Source organism: Oncorhynchus masou, chromosome 12 (genome assembly GCF_036934945.1).
Source record: "Oncorhynchus masou masou isolate Uvic2021 chromosome 12, UVic_Omas_1.1, whole genome shotgun sequence".
Taxonomy (NCBI): domain Eukaryota; kingdom Metazoa; phylum Chordata; class Actinopteri; order Salmoniformes; family Salmonidae; genus Oncorhynchus; species Oncorhynchus masou.
In genome coordinates, this window is record NC_088223.1 from 94522158 (window position 1) to 94534122 (window position 11965).

An 11965-nucleotide genomic window follows, 5' to 3' on the forward strand; every position below is an offset into this window, starting at 1 on the left:
GCAGGGCTACCGATGTTAAGGCTAATCTGAAGATGGTGCTGGCTAAAGCTAAAACCGGCGTGTGTAGAGAATATAGAGATATTGTCATCCACGTCGGCACCAACGATGTTAGGATGAAACAGTCAGAGGTCACCAAGCGCAGCATAGCTTCAGCGTGTAAATCAGCGAGAAAGATGTGTCGGCATCGAGTAATTGTCTCTGGCCCCCTCCCAGTTAGGGGGAGTGATGAGCTCGACAGCAGAGTGTCACAACTCAATCGCTGGTTGAAAACTGTTTTCTGTCCCTCCCAAAAGATAGAATTTGTAGATAATTGGCCCTCTTTCTGGGACTCACCCACACAGTCAGTGTAGTCAGCTCAGCTATCCCCATTGAGACCGTGTCTGTGCTTCGATCTAGTTGTGCAAAACTAAACATGGCAGTATTCGCCTTAGCAATCTCACTGGAATAAAGACCTCCTCCATTCCTGTCATTATTGAAAGAGATCATGATATCTCACATCTCAAAATAGGGCTACTTAATGTTAGATCCCTCACTTCCAAGGCAGTTATAGTCAATGAACTGATCACTGATCATAATCTTGATGTGATTGGCCTGACTGAAACATGGCTTAAGCCTGATGAATTTACTTTGTTAAATGAGGCCTCTCCTCCTGGTTACTAGTGACCATATCCCCCGCGCATCCCGCAAAGGTGGAGGTGTTGCTAACATTTACGACAGCAAAAATGACTCCGTTTTTGTCTTTTGAGCTTCTAGTCATTAAATATATGCAGCCTATTCAATCACTTTTTATAGCTACTGTTTGCAGGCCTCCTGGGCCATATACAGCGTTCCTCACTGAGTTCCCTGAATTCCTATCGGACCTTGTAGTCATAGCAGATAATATTCTATTTTTGGTGATTTTAAAAGTCCACAGACCCACTTCAAAAGGCTTTCGAGCCATCATAGACTCAGTGGGATTTGTCCAACATGTCTCTGGACCTACTCACTGCCACAGTCATACTCTGGAACTAGTTTTGTCCCTTAGGATAAATGTTGTGGATCTTAATGTTTTTCCTCATAATCCTGGACTATCGGACCACCATTTTATTACGTTTGCAATCACAACAAATATTCTGATCAGACCCCAACCAAGGATCTTTAAAAGCCGTGCCATAAATTCTCAGACAACCCAAAGATTCCTAAATGCCTTTCTAGACTCGACCTACCCTAGGACATCTGAGTACAAAAACCAGTTAACCACCTAACTGAGGAACTCAATTTAACCTTTAACCCTAGATGCAGTCACACCCCTAAAACAAAAAACATTTGTCACTAGAAACTAGCTCCCTGGTATACAGAAAATAACCGAGCCCTGAAGCAAGCTTCCAGAAAATGGCGCTACACCAAACTGGAAGACTTCCGACGAGCTTGGAAAGACAGTACCGTGCAGTATTGAAGAGCCCTGACTGCTGCTCGATCATCCTATTTTTCCAACTTAATTGAGGAAAATAAGAACAATCTAAAATGTGATTTTCAAACTGTCGAAAAGTTAACTAAAAAGCAGCATTTACCCAAGAGAAGATGACTACTTCTTTGACGAAAAGATCATGATCATTAGAAAGCAAATTACGGACCCTGCTAGAAAAAGCTGTTGCGCAGCAACTCACTGCCTTCCTGAAGACAAACAATGTATACGAAACGCTTCAGTCTGGAATTAGACGCCATCATAGCACTGAGACTGCACTTGCGAAGGTGGTAAATGACCTTTTAATGGCGTCAGACCGAGGCTCTGCATCTGTCCTCATGTTCCTAAACCTTAGTGCTGCTTTTGATACCATCGATCACCACTTTCTTTTGGAGTGATTGGAAACCCAAATTGGTCTACACGGACAATTTCAGGCCAGCTTTAGATCTTATCTGTCGGAAAGATATCAGTTTGTCTCTGTAGATGGTTTGTCCTCAACTGTAAATGTCTGTTTCCTAAAACGGAGGCTTCAGGAACACCATGTTAACCTTTACTGCTATGCGGATGACACACAGCTGTACATTTCAATGAAACATGGTGAAGCCCCAAAATTGCCCTCCCTGGAAGCCTGTGTTTCAGACATAAGGAAGTAGATGGCGGCAAATGTTCTACTTTTAAACTTCGAACAAAACAGAGATGTTAGTCCTAAGTCCCAAATAACAAATTGATTTTCTGTTGAATCTGACAATTAATCTTGATGGTTGTACAATCGTCTCAAATAAAACTGAAGGACCTTGGCGTTACTTTGGACCCTGATCTCTCCTTTGACGAACATATCAAGACTGTTTCAAGGAGAGCTGTTTTCCATCTACATAAAATAGCAAAAATCAGAAATCTTCAGCCCAGGTTAGACTACTGCAATGCTCTACTTTCCGGCTAAAGCCCTAAATAAACTTCAGTTAGTGCTAAACACGGTTGCGAGAATCTTGACTAGAACCAAAAATGTTTATCATATTAATCCAGTGCTAGCCTCTCTACACTGGCTTCCAGTTAAGGATAGGGCTGATTTCAAGGTTTTACTGCTTTTTGGCCCTGTCCGAGGGTATCGTCAGAGTATTTATCCTGTCTTATCCGGTGTCCTGTGGGAATTTAAGTATGCTCTCACTCTCTCTCTCCTCCCCCCCTTTTTTCTCTCTCTCACCTACTCTCACTCTCCTTCACAGGAACATTTTACATCTGGCTAGAAATGAATAAGGAAATGATCTCAACAGAGAAAAATGTCCTCCTGTGTGCTAAATAAAGTATATCCCCTCAATAGAATTACCTTTACTTTAATGAAGACCGCTTCTCCATCCTGGAGGGGGAGATCAATCATCTCCAGGCCCAGGGACATGTTCTGGTCTGTGGCGACCTAAATGCCAGAACCGGACAAGAACCTGACAACCTCAGCACACAGGGGGACAAACATCTACCTGGAGGTGACAAAATTCCCTCCCAAGACAGAACTATGACAAAACAACCAACAAAAACAGGACACAACTCCTGTAGCTCTGTCCCACACTGGGTCTTAACATAGTCAGATCACAGCAAAATCAGGCTTCCTGAACAGAGCAATACTCAATCATGACTCATCAAAGCCAAAGGAACTGCATAACATTAAGAAATGCTATAGATGGAAGGAAAGTAGTGTAGAAACCCACTAAAAACAATAAGACAACAACAATTTCAATCCCTTTTAGACAACTTCCTGGACAAAGCATTTCACTGTAATAGTGAAGGTGTAAACTTAACTGTAGAAATTCGAAACAGTATATTTGACCTTTCAGCAGACAACTGTCACGGCCGGCGAAGGAAGATGACCAAGGTGTAGCGTGGTGAGCGTACATTTTTATTTATTTATAGAAATGTCACCAACAAAACAAGAAACAACGTGAAGCTTAACAGGGCTACAGTGCCACTAACAAAGATAACTACCCACACTGAAAGAAGGGGGGAAAAAAAGGGCTACCTAAGTATGATTCCCAATCAGAGACAACGATAGACAGCTGTCCCTGATTGAGAACCATACTCGGCCAAAACATAGAAATAAAGAAACATAGAAAACAAAACATAGAATGCCCACCCCACATCAAACCCTGACCTAACCAAATAGAGAAATAAAACGTCTCTCTAAGGTCAGGGCGTGACCACAGCCTAAGAAAATTAAAAACAATGACAAATGGTTTGATGAAGAATGCAAAAATCTAAGAAAGAAATTGAGAAACCTATTCAAACAAAATACAGAAATACACTACGGAAAAAAAGAAGGAACAGCATGAGAGAAATCAGCTCAATGGAATTGAGAATCCATAGAATCTAACCACTTCTGGGAAAATAAGAACATTTAAACAAGCAACAACACGAAGAGCTGTCTATCCAAAACGGAGATGTATAGATAAACCCCTTCTACATTGTTTTTGGCTCTATAACAAAGAACAAACAGCAAAAACATACACATTTGAAATTACAAATCTCAGAATCAGCTATTAAATACTACCAAGTACAGAAAATCAAAAGAAATCAGCCAAGACCTCAGGAAAAATGTTTTAGACCTCGACAAGTCTGGTTCATCCTTTTTTTAAATTGTTTTTTTTTTTAGTAGCTACTATCTTGTCTCATCGCTACAAATCCCGTACGGGCTCGGGAGAGACGAAGGTTGAAAGTCATGCGTCCTCCGATACACAACCCAACCAAGCCGCACTGCTTCTTAACACAGCGCGCATCCAACCCGGAAGCCAGCCACACCAATGTGTCGGAGGAAACACAGTGCAACTGGCAACCTTGGTTAGCGCGCACTGCACCCGGCCCGCCACAGGAGTTGCTGGTGCGCGATGATACAAGGACATCCCTACAGGCCAAGCCCTCCCTAACCCGGACGATGCTAGGCCAATTGTGCGTCGCCCCACGGACCTCCCGGTCGCGGCCGGTTACGACAGAGCCTGGGCGCGAACCCAGAGTCTCTGATGGTCTGGTTCATCCTTTAAGCTATTTCCAAACGCCTGAAGGTACCACGTTCATCTGTACAAACAATAGTATGCAAGTATAAACACCATAGGACCACGCAGCCGTCATACCGCTCAGGAAGGAGAAGCGTTCTGTCTCCTAGAGATAAACGTACTTTGGTGCTAGAAGTGCAAATAAATCCCAGAACAACAGCAAAGGACCTTGTGAAGATGCTGGAGGAAACAGGTACAAAAGTATCTATATCCACAGAAAAACGAGTCCTATATCGACATAACCTGAAAGGCTGCTCAGCAAGGAAGAAGCCACTGCTCCAAAACCGCCAGTAGTAGTATAGTATAGTAGTAGTAACAGTAGTAACGGTAGTAACAGTTTGTCCGGACCTTTATTACCTCCCCTATATGTGTCAGCTCCCTGCTCAGATCACCTGGACTCACTCATCACCTGTTTATTACCTCCCCTATATGTGTAGGTTCCCTGCTCTGATCACCTGGACTCACTCATCACCTGTTTATTACCTCCCCTATGTGTGTCAGTTCCCTGCTCTGATCACCTGGACTCACTCATCACCTGTTTATTACCTCCCCTATATGTGTTAGTTCCCTGCTCTGATCACCTGGACTCACTCATCACCTGTTTATTACCTCCCCTATATGTGTCAGCTCCCTGCTCTGATCACCTGGACTCACTCATCACCTGTTTATTACCTCCCCTATATGTGTCAGTTCCCTGCTCTGATCACCTGGACTCACTCATCACCTGTTTATTACCTCCCCTATATGTGTCAGTTCCCTGCTCTGATCACCTGGACTCACTCATCACCTGTTTATTACCTCCCCTATATGTGTCAGTTCCCTGCTCTGATCACCTGGACTCACTCATCACCTGTTTATTACCTCCCCTATATGTGTCAGTTCCCTGCTCTGATCACCTGGACTCACTCATCACCTGTTTATTACCTCCCTATATGTGTCAGTTCCCTGCTCTGATCACCTGGACTCACTCATCACCTGTTTATTACCTCCCCTATATGTGTCTGTTCCCTGCTCTGATCACCTGGACTCACTCATCACCTGTTTATTACCTCCCCTATATGTGTCAGCTCCCTGCTCTGATCACCTGGACTCACTCATCACCTGTTTATTACCTCCTCTATATGTGTCAGTTCCCTGCTGTGATCACCTGGACTCACTCATCACCTGTTTATTACCTCCCCTATATGTGTCAGTTCCCTGCTCTGATCACCTGGACTCACTCATCACCTGTTTATTACCTCCCCTATGTGTCAGTTCCCTGCTCTGATCACCTGGACTCACTCATCACCTGTTTATTACCTCCCCTATATGTGTCAGCTCCCTGCTCTGATCACCTGGACTCACTCATCACCTGTTTATTACCTCCTCTATATGTGTCAGTTCCCTGCTCTGATCACCTGGACTCACTCATCACCTGTTTATTACCTCCCCTATATGTGTCAGTTCCCTGCTCTGATCACCTGGACTCACTCATCACCTGTTTATTACCTCCCCTATGTGTCAGTTCCCTGCTCTGATCACCTGGACTCACTCATCACCTGTTTATTACCTCCCCTATATGTGTTAGTTCCCTGCTCTGATCACCTGGACTCACTCATCACCTGTTTATTACCTCCCCTATATGTGTCAGTTCCCTGCTCTGATCACCTGGACTCACTCATCACCTGTTTATTACCTCCCCTATACGTGTCAGTTCCCTGCTCTGATCACCTGGACTCACTCATCACCTGTTTATTACCTCCCCTATATGTGTCAGTTCCCTGCTCTGATCACCTGGACTCACTCATCACCTGTTTATTACCTCCCTATATGTGTCAGTTCCCTGCTCTGATCACCTGGACTCACTCATCACCTGTTTATTACCTCCCCTATATGTGTCAGTTCCCTGCTCTGATCACCTGGACTCACTCATCACCTGTTTATTACCTCCCTATATGTGTCAGTTCCCTGCTCTGTTCCCCGCTGCTGCATTCATTGTTTTTTTGTCTGTGTTACTTGTTTGCTGACGCTGTTCCTGTCTCGTTCCATGTCCGTTCTATATTAAATGTTTGACTCCCCGTACCTGCTTCGTCTCTTCAGCGTCAAGCCATGTGACACTTGGCATACGGACTACAGTAACATTATAGCAGTATAGTATTAACAGTAGTAGGAGCAGTAAAACTTCCGGCGCCGACAGAGATGGACTCCTTGCTTCGCGTTCCTAGGAAACTATGCAGTTTTTTGTTTTTTTTTACGTGTTATTTCTTACATTAGTACCCCAGGTCATCTTAGGTTTCATTACATACAGTCGAGAAGAACTACTGTATATAAGATCAGCGTCAACTCACCATCAGTACGACCAAGAATATGTTTTTCGCGACGCTGATCCTGTGTTCTGCCTTACAAACAGGACAACGGAATGGATCGCATGCAGCGACCCAAAAAAACGACTCCGAAAAAGAGGGAAACGAGGCGGTCTTCTGGTTAGACTACGGAAACGGGCACATCGTGCCCAACTTCCTAGCATTCTTCTTGCCAATGTCCAGTCTCTTGACAACAAGGTTGATGAAATCCGAGCAAGGGTAGCATTCCAGAGGGACATCAGAGTCTGTAACGTTCTGTGCTTCACGGAAACATGGCTCACTGGAGAGACGCTAACCCGTCGCGGTGCAGCCAACGGGTTTCTCCACGCATCGCGCCGACAGAAACAAACACCTTTCTGGTAAGAAGAGGGGTGGGGGTGTATGCCTTATGGCTAACGAGGCATGGTGCGATGAAAGAAACATACAGGAACTCAAATCCTTCTGTTCACCTGATTTAGAATTCCTCACAATCAAATGTAGACCGCATTATCTACCAAGAGAATTCTCTTGGATTATAATCACAGCCGTATATATCCCCCCCCAAGCAGACACATCGATGGCTCTGAACGAACTTTATTTAACTCTTTGCAAACTGGAAACCATTTATCCGGAGGCTGCATTCATTGTTGCTGGGGATTTTAACAAGGCTAATCTGAAAACAAGACTCCCTAAATTTTATCAGCATATCGATTGCGCAACCAGGGGCGGAAAAACCTTGGATCACTGTTACTCTAACTTCCGCGACGCATATAAGGCCCTGCCCAGCCCCCCTTTCGGAAAAGCTGACCACGACTCCATTTTGCTGGGACCGAGAGACTGAAAAACAGCTTCTATCTCAAGGCCATCAGACTGTTAAACAGCCACCACTAACATTGAGTGGCTGCTGCCAACACACTGACACTGACTCAACTCCAGCCATTTTAATAATGGGAATTGATGGGAAATGATGTAAATATATCACTAGCCACTTTAAACAATGCTACTGTCAGGACCCGGTTTCGAACCTGGGTCTCCGGAGTGAGAAACAGTCACTTAACCAACTGAGCCACGAATAGTCAGCAGAACCCAGAAGATGAGGCAGACACAGCAGTACTTAAGACGGTGTATTTAATAAAGAAAAAAAATCCTTAAATACAAAAAATGGCAAATCCAAAAGGTGGTAGGAAAAGCACAAAAAGGCCTCAAAAGAAACTCACAAAAAATAAACAAAAACAAAAAACAGAATACCACAAGAGCGTCACCCGGAATCGACAAGAGTACACAGAACACTAGGGCAGGGTGCTAACATACAAACACAGAGCACAGAACTGAGGGAAACTAAGGGTTTAAATACAATTAGAGGAAACGAGGCACAGGTGCAAATAATTAATGGGGATCAAGGGAAAAACATAAGGACAAAAAGCACAATGGGGGCATCTACTGACCAAAACCCGGAACAACCCTGGCCAAATCCTGACATCTACCTTATATAATGTTACTTACCCTACATTATTCATCTCATATGCATACGTATATACTGTACTCTATATCATCGACTGCATCCTTATGTAATACATGTATCACTAGCCACTTTAACTATGCCACTTTGTTTACATACTCATCTCATATGTATATACTGTACTCGATACCATCTACTGTATCTTGCCTATGCTGCTCTGTACCATCACTCATTCATATATCCTTATGTACATATTCTTTATCCCCTTACACTGTGTATAAGACAGTAGTTTAGGAATTGTTAGTTAGATTACTTGTTGGTTATTACTGCATTGTCGGAACTAGAAGCACAAGCATTTCGCTACACTCGCATTAACATCTGCTAACCATGTGTATGTGACAATAACATTTGATTTGAGCATTAGTAGTAGTGGTGGTAGTATTAGTATAGTATTAGTAGAAGTATAGTAGTATGGTAGCTGTATCTCTACTTACGGCTACTCACAAAATAGTTGTAATATAGTAACAGTATAGTGGTAGTGGTACTATAGACATAGTATAGTAACAGTATAGTGTTAGTGGTACTGTAGATTTAGTTTCGTAGCAGTAGGGTAGGGTAGGGTAGCCTAGTGGGTAGAGTTTTGGACTAGTAAACGGAAGGTTGCGAGTTCAAACCCCCGAGTTTACAAGGTACAAATCTGTCGTTCTGCCCCTGAACAGGCAGTTAACCCACTGTTCCTAGGCCGTCATTGAAAATAAGAATTTGTTCTTAACTGACTTGCCTGGTTAAATAAAGATAAAATAAAAAAATAAAAAATAGTAACAATATAGTTTTAATATTGATGTATAGTAACAGTATAGTTTTAGTAGAACTGTAGTATAGTAACAGTATAGTTTTAGTAGTATTGTAGTATAGTAACAGTATAGTTTTAGTAGTACTGTAGTATAGTAACATTATAGTTTTAGTAGTACTGTAGTATAGTAACAGTATAGTTTTAGTAGTACTGTAGTATAGTAACAGTATAGTTTTAGTAGTACTGTAGATGTAGTACAGTAACAGTATAGTTTTAGTAGTACTGTAGATGTAGTATAGTAACAGTATAGTTTTAGTAGTACTGTAGTATAGTAACAGTATAGTTTAGTAGTACTGTAGTATAGTAACAGCATAGCTTTAGTAGTACTGTAGTATAGAAACAGTATAGTTTTAGTAGTACTGTAGATGTAGTATAGTAACAGTATAGTTTTAGTAGTACTGTAGATGTAGTATAGTAACAGTATAGTTTTAGTAGTACTGTAGTATAGTAACAGTATAGTTTAGTAGTACTGTAGCATAGTAACAGTAAGGCTTTAGTAGTACTGTAGTATAGAAACAGTATAGTTTTAGTAGTACTGTAGTATAGTAACAGTATAGTTTTAGTAGTACTGTAGTATAGTAACATTATAGTTTTAGTAGTACTGTAGTATAGTAACAGTATAGTTTTAGTAGTACTGTAGTATAGTAACAGTATAGTTTTAGTAGTACTGTAGATGTAGTATAGTAACAGTAGTTTTAGTAGTACTGTAGATGTAGTATAGTAACAGTATAGTTTTAGTGGTACTGTAGTATAGTAACAGTATAGTTTAGTAGTACTGTAGCATAGTAACAGTATAGCTTTAGTAGTACTGTAGTATAGAAACAGTATAGTTTTAGTAGTACTGTAGATGTAGTATAGTAACAGTATAGTTTTAGTAGTACTGTAGATGTAGTATAGTAACAGTATAGTTTTAGTAGTACTGTAGTATAGTAACAGTATAGTTTTAGTAGTACTGTAGTATAGTAACAGTATAGTATTAGTAGTACTGTAGATGTAGTATAGTAACAGTATATTTTTAGTAGTACTGTAGTATAGTTACAATATAGTTTAGTAGTTCTGCAGTATAGTAACAGTATAGTGTTAGTAGTACTGTAGTATAGTAACAGTATAATTTAGTAGTACTGTAGTATAGTAACAGTATAGTTTTAATAGCACTGTAGTGTAGTACCAGTATAGTTTTAGTAGTACTGTAGTATAGTAACAGTATAGATTTAGTAATACTGTAGTATAGTAACAGTATAGTTTAGTAGTACGGTAGTACAGTAACACTATAGTTTTAGTAGTACTGTAGTATAGTAACAGTATAGTTTTAATAGCACTATAGTATAGTACCAGTATAGTTTTAGTAGTGCTGTAGTATGGTAACAGTATAGATTTAGTAGTACTGTAGTATAGTAACAGTACAGTTTAGTAGTACGGTAGTACAGTAACAGTATAGTTAATAGTACTGTAGTATAGTAACAGTATAGTTCAGTAGTACTGTAGTATAGTACCAGTATAGTTTTAGTAGTACTGTAGTATAGTACCAGTATAGTTGTAGTAGTACTGTAGTATAGTAACAGTATAGTTCAGTAGTACTGTAGTATAGTACCAGTATAGTTTTAGTAGTACTGTAGTATAGTACCAGTATAGTTGTAGTAGTACTGTAGTATAGTAACAGTATAGTTTTAGTAGAACTGTAGTATAGTACCAGTATAGTTTAGTAGTACGGAAGTATAGTAGCAGTATAGTTTTAGTAGTACTGTAGTATAGTAGTAGTATAGTTTTAGTAGTACTGTAGTATAGTAGCAGTATAGTTTTAGTAGTACTGTAGTATAGTAGTAGTATAGTTTTAGTAGTACTGTAGTATAGTAGCAGTATAGTTTTAGTAGTACTGTAGCTGTATTTATATCTGTACTCACGGCTACACTCAGCGTCGGCACACTGTTTCTTGTTGGAGAGTTTGGGCATCTGTCTTCCGGCCTGACAGACAGACACAACACACAAAAACACAACACCCCACACACACACTCCTCGAGCGGACATCTTTCTCTCCTTTACTCTGCTTCTCTCTCTCTGCTGCTCTGCTGCCTGAATAGAGGCTAAGAAGGAGAGGAAAACACACACAGCTCTTTTCAGGCCCACAGAAGCCCCCCCCCCCCCCCCTCCTCCAGTCCCAGAGTAGCACACTCCGCCCACTGTCTAGAAAGAGGACAAGATATCTCTGTTCAGGCCCATAGAAGCCCCCCCCCCTCCAGTCCCACAGTAGCACACTCCGCCCACTGTCTAGAAAGAGGACAGGACACACACAGAGGCCCACACAGAGACAGACAGAGACACACACAGAGACACACATAGAGAGACACACAGAAACCCACACAGAGACACACACATGCACACATTCTTCAATACAGTACGAGTGAGTGTGTTACAGAGAGAAAGCAGCCCTGTCTGGAGGTCTGTGGTCAGACTGTGTTGATGACTGTAGGGTGTCCCATGACCTCTAAGAGAAAACAAAATTTTGCTTGTGAACAGTCTGAGCCCTACATCACGACACCACGTTGTTGACATACATCACTTTGTTTTCAGCTGTTACGGATACAGTTATCCTGTGTGTGTGTGTATCCTGTGTGTGTGTTTCTTTTCTCTCCTTCTCCCCTCACAGGTGAAAATCATCACTCCCCAATCAATCATCAATCAGAAGACACACCTCCTCCAATTTCCTGACCTATCACAGTTCCTTCCCCATGGTTTAAAAACCCCATTTGTTTGTTCTAGAGCTCAGCTCAGCTCAGCTCAGCCTCTCTGTAAATGCCATGTCTGTAGGTCTCTGTGTTTCACTCTCGCTTTGTGTCGTAACCTCTCTTTTGTTTA

The 11965-nt window shown here is 41.6% G+C and overlaps 1 protein-coding gene across 1 annotated transcript in view; it reads right to left on the reverse strand.

Moving 5' to 3' along the window:
* Nucleotides 1-11216, reverse strand: part of mia (MIA SH3 domain containing) — a 28026-nt gene extending 16810 nt beyond the window's left edge. Inside the window, exon 1 of the mRNA XM_064982483.1 lies at nt 11014-11216. Coding sequence (XP_064838555.1) covers nt 11014-11137 — 124 coding nt within the window. The 5' untranslated portion in view covers nt 11138-11216. The remainder of the gene's footprint in view (nt 1-11013) is intronic.
* Nucleotides 11217-11965: the final 749 nt, after the last annotated feature.